This window comes from Rhea pennata, chromosome 11 (assembly GCF_028389875.1).
Source record: "Rhea pennata isolate bPtePen1 chromosome 11, bPtePen1.pri, whole genome shotgun sequence".
In the NCBI taxonomy this organism is placed as follows: domain Eukaryota; kingdom Metazoa; phylum Chordata; class Aves; order Rheiformes; family Rheidae; genus Rhea; species Rhea pennata.
Window position 1 is genome coordinate 17,484,529 of NC_084673.1, and position 15,687 is coordinate 17,500,215.

A 15,687-nucleotide genomic window follows, 5' to 3' on the forward strand; every position below is an offset into this window, starting at 1 on the left:
TTAAAATCTCTTAAGTTATTAAAATTGAAAAAAAGTAAGTACTTAAGTAATTATTTTCATTGAGTGAAGGTCTACATGAGAAGTTCTGCCAGTAAGAAAAGAAGGTGCTGATATTGTTGAATGTAAATGAATATAATTGCGCTGTTGTTCTTCCATTCAAATACTCCTTCTCCAAAACATAGCGACCTTTCCTGAAGGTGCCGTCAGGCAGTACAGCTGAGCTGAAGCTTGCTGCTGCACAAAGAGGTAACTTCATTGATAGTTCATCCCTTCCTCCCTCCTTTCTTATCCATAGTTCTTTTGAAACTCTAACCTTGTATTTCATTTGTGCAATTTCAGGACAGATAAGTAACTCTCCTGTCCTACTATAGCCTACATCTCTTCATTTCAATCTAAAAACGTAATATTTAGTATTAAAAATATAACTTAGAAAGTAAAAATAAATTTAAAAAGTCAGAATCAATTCTGAAACCCAAAGTTTTTAAAGTGAAGTTTGTTTTGGACTAAAATGGGATAGCTTTGTTTAAATAATAAAGACAGATTCTGAAATTGAACAGCTGTAAAACAAGTTTGCACGCCAGAGCCGGAAACTGAACCCAAGCCTCCCAAATCATATGCAATGCCCTATATTCTCAACTGTACTCCCACACATAGTATATGGCAGTAATTACCCAAAGTGCATGTGCCTGCAAATATTTAAGTATATGCATAGTTCAACTGATGTGGGTAGGTCTTTTGTTGAGATAAAGCACAAGCAATTGCATTTTACAATCAGGATGGCCCAACTACAACTAAAACCTGTTTTCCTGACAACCAGTCTTTTATCTGCTACTTAGTACTATGGTATTCCTTGCACAAGTGAAGTAACGAATGCGTCCAAAGTGCTTGAAGACTGAGTATCAAAATTTCATACGCACAGAACATTAAGCTCCTTCAGTTTATCTTGAAGCTTAACATATTACATAAACCACCAGTCAAGTAAATTCAAGCCATGTTTCTCCCTTGATGGGTCCTTGATATGTTGTCTATCACTACACAAGTAAAGGTATCACTGTAATAAGTTTTTAACATTATACAAGTATTAAAGTATGTATGGGCTATAGTCACAGAGCAGCATCTTACTGTGGCAGTCACTACACAAAAAACAAGTTCCTAGCCAGAGGAACTTACTTTTAAATACAAACAAAAGAGTATATAGACAGACAGATAGTGCTACAAGGAGTCCAGACTGATCAGCATACTAAGCAGCTGCACAACACAATCTCTGCACAGTATTTGGCAGTAAAAAAACAAATATATACTTTATTGAAGTGTATTTAGACAGATGAATCTGAAGAAAACAGAAACATATAAGATGACCGCATCCTGACCTATGCCTGGCTTTCGTAAATAACTTAGAACAGTTGAATCTAGCATATAATGCCCATTTATGTATGTATTAGATATTATTACATAGCAGTAACAGAGCTAATTCAACATGTGTACAGTTGCAAATAAGAATGCTAAAAGAAACTTCCAGGAAGTAACTGGTTGCTATTGCTTGGGTTCTACCATGCTGCCTTACTAACCTGCATAATGACACTTAGGCTATGTTAAAAAAACAAACAAACAAACAAACTTATCTTCCAGTTTGGAACAGTAAGGTCTTACACTGACAAAGTGATCACCTGAGCAAAATTAAAGATGGTATTTTTCATAATACTTTAAAAATATAGACAAAAATCATTATTTAAAGGTGACTTCATTACTGGATTTCTTTAAGACATCACCACGTTTTGTTTTCTTTATCAAATGAGCAAACTTTTTAAAGAAAAAAAACAGCAAATCCTACAGACTACAGTAATATTACAAATCCTGTATGTTTTAGGGCATAGGCTGATTATCACCCTCCTGTAAATGATTATATAAGAAACCAAAGAGATTGTCTTAAGCACTCACTATTAAACACAGTGGAAGTTCATATGTTAGTAAAGATACTACCATTTCCTCCTCTCAATACAGCAATTTTCACATTCCTCAATACACAAAATATGTCTTAATTGAGTAGCTACTAACTCTGCCAAAATACTATCTTGGGCTGATCTGGTCAGAGCCCATAAGTCTTTTTATACAGCAGCAAATAAGTGTTTTTCCATATGACCTAATCTTTTTTTTTTTTTCCTACTTAAAATGTTTTCTTCAGTAATGTTTGATGTTCAATAAAGCTTGGTATTTGTTTCTCTGTAAGAAGTCTACCACTTTTAAAAACAGACATCCACACAAGAGTGAATGTAGCTTGACTTTGTGCATTGGCTTTATTAGACCAGGCCTCCATACAGAAAAATCAGTTTCCAATGGGTTTTTTTTTTGGTTCCTCCCAACACACACACATTTGCTGGAATTGTCGGTTTCATTTTTTTTGTACCCTTCTCCTCCCATCAAGTCTTTTGCAGAATACCTAGTTTATATTTTGGAGAGCTCCGTAGATAAATAGTTCCAAAAAAAAAAAAAAAGAAAAAAAAAAAAAAAAGAGAAATATTGCATTTGTTGCTTTTTTATTGTTACTAATGTTAAAAAAAATACTTTATGAAATGAAAACATGTTTTCAGAACAAGAACGCAAAGTCTCTTAGGTATTTGCTCAAGATGGCAGTCTTTTCCTTTTAGAAAATATTTTTTTAAAAAATGCATGTATAAAGTTATCACCACACAAAACAACCACTGTAATCTAGACACAATCACATCTCCATTAAAGTTCCTTTAAAAAAATTTAAAGCATGTATAGAACTGCATTTTAGCAGTATTCCAAATTAACTGGAAACAACACATACGTAGGAACTTGGTCTATCGTTTTATTGGCCCCACAGCAAACTAGAATTTCTCCCCTCCAGTCATATTTAAGAAATACTACCTTAGCAGGGAGAGGAAAATCATGAAAGGCTTCATCATGGTTTAAACAAACAAACAAAAAGCTAACTTGGTCTTCCCACAGCAAAGTTTTGAGAACACAAACAACGCAGCAACCATTACATGATCAACTCCGAAATTTCTCTCCTCATGCAAGTTTCAAAAAATCTCAGTAAAATCTCAGTAACCATGCAAGTTGTAATCAAATTTGACTTCTTTGGACAAAAATGACTTAAGTGCCGCACAGGAAAGAAAAATAGCAGATTTATCCACCTGAATACAATATTATATAAAGAACGTAAAAAGGCAGTGTTTTATTATAGCTGCTTATGCATTTTCAAAAGGTATCAATTAGCACATATTTGTGCATTTTATTCACAGAAGTTTCTAAATACTTAAGTTGAAAAAAGGCCTCTTTGCTTATCACAGACATTGCACAGCTGATACTGATTCAACTATCACAAAACAATCTTAAGTAGAAAGTGATTTAAAAAAAAAAAGCAATGTGAACCTCATCTTTGTTTGGGAGTTCCACGAACACTCAAATAATTATTGTCAAAACTGCAGTTACAATACACCTTTTCCCTGGCCTTTTATCATTCACAATATATAACAAAGCATGTTAACTTGATGTGCTAACAGGATCATTGCTTTAGCACAACTCAATGACAATAACAACATGCTTAAAAAAGGGGGGGGGGGGGAGCCTTTTCACTATAAAATGGAGGGTCTAGGTAGAATGGTTTTCTTCGTTTTTGTGCAGGGACCCTCTATGTTTACTATTCTCTACCTCGCTACCTTTTCTTTTTGTGCATGGAGAAGATTACCAGTGTTGCACAACCTATTAAAAATGGCAATAGAAGTAAATAATAAAGGAAATACTATTAGGAAGTCTTTCTCATAAAATGACTCCTAATTGTCTATATTGTAACAAAAAGAAAAAACTTTGCAATAAAGAGCAGAGGTGAATGGAGAATTAAAACAAGAACTTTTCCCCAAAATATTAGTAAACTGGGCACCCACATCCAAACTAACACATTAATGTAAGTTTCAAAAACTGGTAAATAGACACCCGAATGGAGGCACTCCTGAAACATAACAGTCAGCACATTCAGTTAACCTGTCAGCTTAGAGATTGCACAAGACAGAAATGCTAAAGACCTTGATAGGGAAAGTCCCTACCACACCTGGATGGATTTAGGAAGCTGCGAGGAGACCCTTTAGAGCACAAAGGCTGTCCCAAAAAATAAATGGGAAGGACTAGCTGATCCTACCTAGCCTGGATCAAAGGAGACGGTATTAAATACCTCGGGGGAAGAGAAAGTGGTGTCAGAGATTGAGACGTCAGCCAGAAAGGTCAACTTTGAGGAGTCAACGAGGCAAGGAAGCACCAGGCTCCATCTTACCTCTGGGGACTCGACTGAGAAGAAGGCGCCCGACACCCGATAAAGCCGACCCAGAAGCAGGAAGGGGGCGCTCGGGCCCGGGCAACGGGAGCCAGGCCTGGCGGGCGAGGACGGGCGCGAGCTTCGGTGGAGGTCGTTAGCAACCGACAAAGGCGGCCGAACGGCCTCGGAAGGCGGCCTGAACCCTCCGCCCGATCAGGGTTTCACCTCTACGGCCCGAGGCCGAGGGCACAGCCCCGAGCTGCGTCCTCCCCGCCCGCTTCCACCTCCTCGGCCCCTCCAGCCTCCCGCGGCCAACGAGGCCTCAGCCCCCCTTCGTTCTCCGCTGCAGGGCAGCAGCCTCCAGCACCCCTCCGCCCTCCTCCGTCGAATCCCCGCACTCACAACTCGCTCTTGCCCGCTTTCTCCCAGTTCTTTATCCACTCGGCAGGGAGCGCCGCCGCCGCCGCCATCTTCCCCGTGTGGCGCCGAGAGCCCGGATGGGGGAGCGACGGGCCCGGGTCAGAGGGGACGGAGCGGCCCGCAAGGCACGACGGGACGCGGGCCCGCGGCACTCTGGGAGACGGCGCGCGCCGTTCCATGGCCCGCCCCTCCCCCTCCCCTCGCGCGGCCGCCGCCTTAACCGCCGCCGCCGCCGCCCGCTAAATACCGCGGCGGCCCCGGTAGAGCCTCCCGGCGGCCTCTAGAGCAGCTGGGAGCTGTCTGCGGCCCGCGCCGCGCTGCCCCGGTACCAAGCGAGTGTCCCCAAGCACAGAGCGCAGCGCCACGCCGCTCCGCACCACAGCGCTCCGGCGCCCGCCCGCCCGCCGGGCGAGTAACGCTCCCCCGCCCCGCCCCGCCCCGGCTCGGCATGGCGGTAACCGGCCGCCGCGCAGATTAAAGCCTCTGCGCGTTCGAGGAACCTCTGCGGGTAGCTGAAGTTCATAACGAGCTGCCTAGCAAAAAAAGTCAAGCTTCTGGTGAGGCTTTGATCTCACTGGGCAGCCCTTGTCTGCAAATCTGTAACAACTGTGTGAATTTTGAGGGTTTTTTTTTTAGCTACCAAGTTCAGGAAACGCAGCAAGTGAGATCATTTGCATGTGTTAAGTGTATTTGAAAGGTGACATGAAATTTATATTCCAAGTTTATTAAAAAAAAAAGTTTTAACGTATTTTTTACTTTTCAAATCTTCAGCCTCGGAATTTTGGTTCCAGATGCATTATTTGAAAATAGTAAGAATTTCTCTTCAAAAAAAAAAAAAAAAAAAAAATCAGATTCTAGAACAGGAGTAGAGCACCAACTGTTCTCAGATTGCTGCGGATCACTGTTCCCCCAAAAGCATCCCTGAACTTTTAATTGTGCATAACCTCATGGTTGGTGTCACTGCTTTCCAGAAGCAAAGAAACTGTATTTAAGGGTGAGAGTTAACAAGGAGCATTGAGTGGATCATATGCGTATGTCTTCTATTGATCCACTTCTCCAGTAAAGCTAGATTGAAAATACGCACTTCTGGGATGTGGCCTTCCTTGTAAGCAACTCCTTCCTCTAATTCTCAGGTACCCGAAATGGGATTATGTAAGCAGTGCCTAACTTTGTACAGATGTGTGAGTAACTGTCACATGAGCAAAAAAGCCAGAGTTGGTCTAACTGACCCTCCGAGAGCTGATGCACAAACTCAGAGTTAAAGGAAAGAATTTAAGAAAATTAAAATGTAGGTATGATTTTCACAGCCAAGTGCACCTGAAGATTAATGTGCTGCTGAACTAGTATTTCAGGGTATCTTACCTGTTCTTAAAGTTCTGCATATTTGGAAAGTCTTCGTCAAACCCGTATGTCTAAGTGTGTGTGTGAGTGTGCACACATCTTCAATTGTTGTAAATATGTGGAACTACAAAACATTATACCCCTATAATCATTCAAAATTTGGAGATCCTTGTCCATGTTGATGAGCTCTCTCCACATCCGTTGTGAAACGCTGCAAGATGAAGAGGGTTTTTCTTTCAAAATAAAAAGTAGATTTTCTTCCTCTATTGACACATTTACTAATCATCAAAATAAATTTTCAATAACTATTTAGATCATATTTTGAAATCAGTATTTTTCATTACCCCAGACAATTTAGAAGTAAATTATTTTAATAATTTATTAAATTCATTAAATTAGTAAACTTAGTAAATTCAGTAATTATTTTAATAACAATTGTAAAAAAAAAGTTTTATATAAAAATAATTACGAAAAATCTAAACTGGTTCTTACTGTGCATTAACCTTCAACCTTCCTTGGACATTTCTGCCACAGTCACACTAACATAATATCTTTGTGAGGTAATTTTTCTATGAAATAAGATACAGTATTGAACCTTAGCCTGCAAGTACACATTTCTTTAATTGATTATATTGCATAAAGTTAAGCATATATACTGAGATCATTATTTACAGAAGCCACAATAACGTAGCATTTAAGAAGTGAAATGTACCATTTAAGTGTTTCCCACTCTGGCACCTCTTTCTACAAAAGTATTTTGTGTTTATTCTATTATGCCCTTTAATAGAAATTCAAAATATCAATGATACATTGTACTGTGTTTGAAACTTGATCTTTTTTTCAGTTGATGCGCCCTCTCAATTATGGATATAAACATTTAGGGAGCTATATTGATGTTCTGCTCTGATCACCATCCCTAATACATGTGTCCATCTCATTGCGTGGTGTTCATCTCTGCAAGTTTCTCAAAGCTGTTAATTTATTTTAGTAGCTAATTAAGATATCTGAGTTAAGAAATACTTAATTTGCTCAGGCAGCATGTCATTAGTTTTCCTGTAAATTCCCTTTGCCTGTCAGTTGTAAAGTCTGCCCTTTCAGTCTTGTGTATGCTTCCTTGTCTATTGGAGTATAAATCATTTGACAAAAATGATGAAACTGAATAACAGCTGTGAATTTGAGCTGCACATTTGAATGTGAAAATTTAATTTCATGATGAGGATGAAAGGAAGCTACTGGGGAAATACAGAAGAATAAATGGATGTGGTCATTGCGGCAGCAAAAAGGTTAAATCCCAAGTTTATTCAAGGAAACTGAACTACTAATTTTGTGAATTATATTGGTAACACACTGGAACAGGCAGAATATAGGGTCAACCATTTCATGCAACATAAACATACATGCAACAGTAACAAATTGAAAATCTAATTGAGTATATTGCAATAATAACTAGTATTCTATAAAATCTGTGAAAAACATGTACTTACACTTGCTGATATGTTTCTTGCTGGAAGATAATCACTTTAATATCAAGATCTTTGTTTACATCTTATATGTATATGAAAAATCATTTCAGGTCAATATAGCAACCTTATGTTTATTTTTGGTATAATACAAGGATGTTTATCTTCATATGATAATGAAAACATCACAACAACAGCTTCACAACTATAAATTGCAAAACTCCAACTTTTCTTTTATTTGGATTTTGTAATTTGACAAGGAGAAAGTTAGCAGAAACAAATTAAAGTATTGTGAACCCAAATATGTGCTTACATAATTGAATTTGGTTTTAAAATAGAAAATGATCCAGTTATAAAGACTTTTCAATTTTGCGTAGTCCTGCAAAATACTGTTTCTGCAAATGTTTAGATCACTTAACCATCATGATAGCAATTTCCTTAGAAATAGTCTTCATTCTCTCTTGACCAGAGCTAATTAACTTATTCTTAAAGAAAATATATATATATATACATAATTTAAATGTTCATACAGTTTCCTTACAGTTTTACTGCCTTAAAGTCTGTGGGTTTTTGTAGCAGTGGCCTGTGAATCTGGTTCTCCTACAGAAGTAGATTGCCATATAGCCCTGATTAATGAGTGGTATTGTGTAATGTTTACAGTTTAGCTAGGCATCATGATAATTAACAATATGAAGGCAGACTTTGAAAGATATTAAAGATGCAGCTGGGCCCATAAAAAGATTTTACAAAAATAGGTTGGATGCCTGGCTCCCAAGAGTTTCAATGAGTCCTTTACAATTACCCTATATAGGTATGTTCACCTAGTAGATGCCTGTCTGCAACTTTAAAACGATAGCTATCTTTGAATAGCTGAACCTTAAACTATGTGCAGGTAAAATATAATTAAAGTGCAATGTAGCTTCTCATTTTTATGATGAGAGTTTTATGTGGTTTCATGGTTTCTAAAGCTTCACAATGAGAACGTCGCTGAAATGAATTTTAGAAAACCTAGAAGAGTATTTTACATCACCCATTCAACAATGATTCAGTAGAAGTATTTCATTATCTAAGAGTTGGGCTATTAACTAAATAGCTCATTAAATACTTAAATATTTATGGAATAATTAGATCTGAGATTAAGTTACAATCAATGATTATCAATCAATTTTACCAAATCAACATGGTTATATTTACTATATTGTCTACACATTTCACATGTACTAACTAAATGATATAATGAAATTGTGGTGAACAGTACAATTCTTACAAAAAAGGAAATATATTAGCTGTTGATGCTGATATACGGGAATTCTTTTGTGTGGTAAATACTTTGCCAGTTATTTACAATCTGTTTAGAGTCTATTCTTGCGAAATTATGCTCATGAGTTATTTTACCTGCTAAGACTTGCTCAGATTAGATGTGAATTAAATTTTTCTCTTATGTAAAGGTTTGCAAAATCAAATCCTTATGTGTTAAATTTTATTTTATATGTACATATATTGATTTGTAGCTCAAAACTGTTTATACTTTTCAGCACATTGTAATTTTCCACTCCAAATTATTCTTTCCAGGTTTTTAATAAATAGAATTTATAATAATAAATAATTATAGGTAGAGTATTATTAAACACTTTTCTTATAAGTCCACAGGAAGTGAAATCTTTTTCCAGAAATAATTATCAAATGGAGGACTACAAATTTCCAATTTCATATTTAGAACTACATCATAAAAAAAGGAATGGAAAGCATATATAAAAGTACAACTCAAAATATACTTGTGTTTTAGAAATATATTTATTCTAGACTCAATCTACTTTCCATTTTCCTGTTAATTTTACTGATTCTATTGTCCTTTTCCAGCTTAAGATAGATATGAGACAAAAAACAGATACAGATCTTTGTAAGGGACTTTAAACTATGTAGCACTTGGCTAAAATATATTTTAGATAGGCATTATGCTCACAGAGTTGAGAGATTTTATAGGTTAGTTTTGATTATTGAAATGAATTAACACAATTCAGTGTACTGTATTTCTTTCTGCTTCTCTTGCCTGTATAAATGAAAGCCTTGATAAATTTTTCTGCTTCTGCTCCTTTTTTCACATACCCTTTATCTTCAGATCTGATTTTCGTTCCTCCAAATACTTCCTTTATGTTCTTCTGCTATGATAATTGTAATAACTAATCTTCACTCATTCTGAGTACTGCTTTTCTTTTCCCTATGACTTTTCAAGTCTTATCTCTCCACCTTCGCACATATCTCCTCTCATTTCATACACATATAAAGAAACATAACTTTATCATTAGAAAGATACTTGGATCATTACCTATTTAGAAAGCAAATTAAAATTTGTCCGTGTTCCTTGAAGAATTTCTCTAGAATCTTGACACAATCCTTTTTCTCCCTGCCAAGATCTGCTCTGACAGTCTATTTCTAGCTTCTCCCCACTTTTCATATAAGCTCAACATTGTTGGTGTTGAAACATAACTATTAGCTAAAAGAGCCTTCCTGAATTTCTCTTGCAGATGCTCTAGCTATTAGATATTTCCTCCTTGCTTAGTCATTTAAATTTTCACAGCTTTCAGAGTTATAGAATCAGAGAATAATTTAGGCTTGAAAGGACTTTGGTAGCCATTGATAGGCTCTACTTATAGGCATCTACTTAAAAAGAAAGCAAAACATTTTGAAAATAACCATGCATCTGTTCATCTTGAGATAACTGTTATTGACACAGAATAGTTCTCACTCCTAGGCTATAAAAATCATATTTAAGTTTGTTTTATACATTCTTATATGGCCCACATCTTTGTCAGTAATAACTGTTACTATCTGAAGTGTGACAAATTACTGGGTTCCAAAGTGAGATATATTTTTTAGTTCTACACAACAGCCTTTTAGTTTTTTGTGCTTGAAAAAGCTTGAAAAATCCTAGGATGACCATAAAGGAGACAGACACCCTTGTTAAAGGCTAAGCTGTTTCTCTCATTTCCAAACTTAATAGATTTCCATTTCAATCAAAATATTTTTTTGCCTCAGAGGGTCTTTTTTGTTCGTTTGTTTGTTTGCTTGCTTGCTTTGGGTTCCTTTAGTTTTTTTTTAGAAATTAACATTTCTAAAAATTTGGATAAAATAAAATTTTGAAAAGAAAGAAAAGTCACAAGGTTTGCAAAGCTGCAGTCTTAAGTAACCTACTGTGCCACCTGCCTAAGCAAGAACCAATCATCTGAATGTTTTGTCGCAGCTACATTAGAGTAAGCACCTTGGTTGGGCACTATAGTAACAGTTGAATAGCAGTAGGAAGTGCAACTATATTTCAAAGGTATAGCATATTTCCCAGCAACCACATAGAATTACCAAAAAATTAGTGTTAATTTTATAAAAATATATTTATTCTTGATTTTCTAAATAACTACTGCAGACACCAATTATGAGAGCTGCAAATGTACAAAAGCAGAAGAAAGAAAATGTCTGAACAGTTCATTTCCTGTGTATTAATCTACTATATATATTCATGTGACTAGGCACAACTTTACTACCTGCTCTGAGAGGTGAACATAAGCTAACTGTGTTGCATTTCTTATGTAGATGTGCAAAAGTGGCTGTTTGGAATAAAATGTCCGTTAATACTTAGATTTTATATTATGTATCTTTAAGAATTATCTTACTCTAAATTCCTAAAATATATGCTTTTTTTTTTTTTTAAATCTGTCATTCTCTGGTGATTGTTTCTTTTCTGGAGAAATTCTGTAAGCTCTCATAGAGAAAAAATTGGTACAAAGAAGGCATGCTTCCACATTTTCCAAATGATTTCCATTTGGTCAATGCTGTTTAGACAAGTAAGAATCCCAAGTATTAGATAGTACTGGTTGTTTCTATTAAGCTAGGCATTTGAAAGGAGAAACATTTTCAAATAAGTAATTGCCAAATAGATCTTACAACTTTTTTTTTTTTCCGTAACTAAACAAAGTATTACTTCATCATGCTGAACTAAAAAATGTACACTGCCTTTCTAGAATTTGGATTAAGATCATTGGTTGTGCAAAAAAGTATGTTTATATTCAGCACACAGAAAGCTGGAATGTTTCAGTGAGCGTTGTTTATCGTTTGTCCTTCTTACCCAGTTCCAAATACAGGCAAGAGTTAGCCACAGATTTAGGTACAAGTTCCAACCCTGTTGGCCTGGAAGTATTCTGGTCAAGATTTTGGAACAGTTTCATTCCTCTTCTTAACTTTTTGACTCTGTGTATGTAGATGCACCTTCTGATGAGGAATGAAAAGCAAAAACACAAATTAAGCTCTCATCTACACAATTCACTTGTAGAAGTAGCTTTGTTTATTAAAAATAGAGCTGTGAACAAAGCCTAGAGCTATTAATTATCTTACCTGTAACTGGAACTGTGGCTGGTAGGCATTAGAACACTTATGTACTTGACAATATATTTCATGCAACTTTAAATCAGAGTGAATATGAAAAGACCAAAAGGACCCCTCCCAAAAAAAATCTATGACTCAGCAATGGCTTTGAACAAGAGAAATCTACAAATATAGGAAAAAACGGAATTGTCTCTCTAATCCTGGTCTCACTGATAGTTTACTGAAGTGGAGATCTGCAAGATAATTACTGATACAATTTATTTGATGGATGGAGACACAAGCTGTTTTGAGGCGTTATGCTTCTAGCCTGGGCTAGAACCATTAAGAGCAATAATGCTTCCTTTTTGCCTACCTTCTAAAGGCACAGTGGAAAAATAATAAATGCTATAAGCAGCTTTTTTTTTTTCTTTTCTAGTACACGCACCTTCCTAGCAAGTACTATATCAAAGTCCACTACAGGAATCTCAGATATTAGTATGCAAAGTATGAAAATATGGACAAAAGGGAATTTTGCATGTTTTACAAGGTGAGCCATGACAGGTTCAGTGGCAATGCAATTTAGAGACTTGCAGCAGTACCTGCGTTCACCAATGCAGAGGCAGAGTACAACTTGTAAAACAGGTTGCTAAATTCACAGCTCATGCAGTCACTCACAATAGCTGAGTAGTCTTCAGGACAGGCTTGCGTCATTATGGCCTTTGGGTTACATACATCGCATAGTAAGTTCTGTTTGACTTACCGCGCTTTGCTGACAAAATCTCTTCGCTAACTTCAGCACGTAAGTAGTCTGCAGTCACATGTATGAAGGGTTCCACAGAGCACTTGTGTGGCCTTAGCCGGTTGATCGTGGGAGAGACAGGTAGCATATGCTGGTGTCTAAGCAGCTCCAAGGCGGCAGTCACTTACAGTTTGCTTTTGCCCAACTCTGATCTGGGACTTGTCCAGAGAAAACTCCAGATGACTGGAGCATCTGCTCAGGGTTGGCTGGGTATTGATGCAGGAAGAGTAGGGAGGCAAACTCTGTAAACAACAAACAGACACTGTTTATCAGCAGATCGGCAGTAACTGCAGCCTGCAGCAGCTGCTTGAGTTGACTGTTAGTGAAGTTCCAGGCACTTACCCAGTGGTACTTAGGAGGCAGTAAATGTTTGAACACCATACTTACCTCATGCCATATTATTGTGGCATTGAGAGAATATGAAGATTTGAAGGTAAATCCTAAAGTTGGTAAGTCATTATCAACATGGTCCATACACTCATTTGGGTTATGTACCCCACATACCAGGTATGTTAACATGGAAGTGTGTCTGTGAGAAATGATAATCATGTAAGAGAAAACTTGAATTCCTAAACTTGGGGTTTGCAAACCATCAGGCAGTCAAATAAGCTATTTCTAACACTGTCAGTTGTGATCCCTCATTCTTGGTCTGAAACTAGGAAGTACTCTGGTAGCACTTTGTCCATTTTTTCTCTTTTCTGCTTCTTTTTCTCTTGCTGGTATTTTGATTCCAGCCAGAGTCCAAAGTCAATGTATATTTAATAAATACACCTGCCTTTGATATATGAATATCTTTTAACTGTCTGCTAACCTTCTATCTAAGCAGCAATACATCTAAGCATTTGTGAACTACAGGAAAGTTTGTCCTGCTAAGATCGGGACAACCATCCTGAGTTTGCTCCATATACAAAAATTCTTGGGCATCATCAACAAGATATGTGGGAAGAATGAATGACCAAAGTGATCAAGTAACATGAGATGCTTGTTAACTACACTGTTCCTCTTCTCTCCACTCGCCCTCTTTTCTCCTTTCAGCATGTGATGAACAGAAAGCAGGGAATAGGCAACGGATAGTTCCACTTACTACATCACTGTGACATATATAGTATCTGTATGCCAGCACTAATATTCCAGCAGGAAGGAGTTAGAGATAGAAAGCCGTGTATTTGGCCACATGCCACATGCTTGCTAAAACTATAATCCTAGTTCTGGATAATTACTTCTTGCATTAATCAGTTAAAATTGAACTAAAATAAATCACTGGTTGCACGTTTACAATTTTTCTCTTTATTTGGCTTACCTGCTCAATGGATTTTAAAGGTAAGTAAATACTCTATTTCTTCCTAAGTTGACATCACATGCAAGTGAACTTGGAAGTAGTTTCAGCTAGCAATATACCAAAATATCAAAAGAAGACTAGGTTTTTACATGCTTAAATGCTAACTTTTCCACAGGACATACATTGTTGGACTTAGTACTGCAGCCAGTCTTTGATGCTTTTAATTTTAATGAGAAGCATATTTTATTGCATTCTGTCTGATCAGCAGAGAATTTGGAAGTTACAGCAAAGTTTGCCCAGCCTAAGATTTCATTGCTAAAGCTGAAAAGGCTCATCAAATTTTTCAAAATATTTCTGTTTTTGTACAAAGACCTCTAACCCTCTCTAAATTCCTTTTGCCCTTTTCCACTACATTCACTAAAATGTAGTGAGAACGATATTTATCACCTGCTCCCAGTGGAAGAAAATGAAAAAAATGAAAAATATGCCGTAATAGTAAGTGCTAGACATAAAAGGAATAGGTCTTCTGGAAGAGAGAGTCAGATTTGATTTTCTCTGGAGCAGCATAAAAATGCAAGATTTTTGTATTCCCATCAACCCACTGCATTTCTTTCTCCAAGGGTAGCAAAAATATTGAATGCATGGCTAAAACACAGACAATTTTTTATTGTCATACTCCTGAGAAAATGTTTCCTGTCAGGCCACCATTGTATCATTTGGACCTTTAATTTCTCCATCATTCTGTTACTGTTTCTCTCATGCTTGTCTCCTCCATTTTTTAATTTGATTTCCTTTCTCTCCTGCATCTCTGAAATTGTAGCTCTGCATTGCACAGCTCTGTTGCTTTGTTCATTAACCTGATATTAATGAACCAATTAATGTTAGCATTTGAGGGTCATCACAATTCACAATCACAATGGGCTTTACAATTCCTGTGTCAATGGGAATAAGTAAAGAATAAGAAGTTACATTAATTTCTTAGAGAATGCATCAATAAACAGATTCCCATATGACTCTCCATGACTCATGACCCATTATTGATCAAAAACTTAATGTCAATGAACTGTTTGCTAACTCTAGTTTATATTTATCTAACTCAAACAGCTTCAAGGTGATTAAAATTTGTAACATGATTGTGTAAAAAAGTTTCAAAGAGGTTAGCATTTGGCATGATTTGATTTTTCAGTTTTCAATAATTTGTTACATTTTTAAGTCATAGAATCATAGAATAATTCAGGTTGGAAGAGACTTCAGGAGATCATCTAATCCAGCCTCCTACAGGGTCAGCCATGAGATCAGACTAGGCTTTATCCAGTCTGGTCATGAAAACCTTCAAGGATGGAAACTGCTTGACTGTCCTCATGGTGAAAATCTTTTCCACCATGTGCTGCTATGAAGAGCCTGGCTCTGACTCCTTGGCAGCCTCCTTACAGGTAATGGAAGGCTGCTGTTAGGTCCCCTCAATACTGGAAGGTTGCTGTTAAGTCCCTTCAAAGCAATCTTCCCTCCAGGCTGAAGAAGCCCCATTTCTTTGGCCACCCCCAACCATCTTGCTGGTCCAGGACTGCTGACCTCACTCCAGTTGATCAACATGTTTGTACTGGGGGCCCCATCATTGGATGGAATCTTTTAGACGTGGTCTGGTAAGTGCTGAGTGAAGGGAGATAATCACTTCTCTCGATCAGTAGGCTGTTCTCCAGGCAGTCAGTCCCCACCGTGTATTCTTGCAAGGGGGTATTCCTTTCCAGATGCAGGAGTTTGC

The 15,687-nt window shown here is 37.1% G+C and overlaps 1 protein-coding gene across 3 annotated transcripts in view; it reads right to left on the bottom strand.

The window, feature by feature from the left end:
* The window catches only part of THOC2 (THO complex subunit 2), a 61,382-nt gene extending 56,474 nt beyond the window's left edge, over nt 1-4,908 (bottom strand). For all 3 annotated transcript variants that reach the window (XM_062584489.1, XM_062584488.1, XM_062584487.1), the window contains exon 1: nt 4,676-4,908. In XM_062584489.1, coding sequence (XP_062440473.1) covers nt 4,676-4,872 — 197 coding nt within the window. In that variant the 5' untranslated portion in view covers nt 4,873-4,908. The remainder of the gene's footprint in view (nt 1-4,675) is intronic.
* Nucleotides 4,909-15,687: the final 10,779 nt, after the last annotated feature.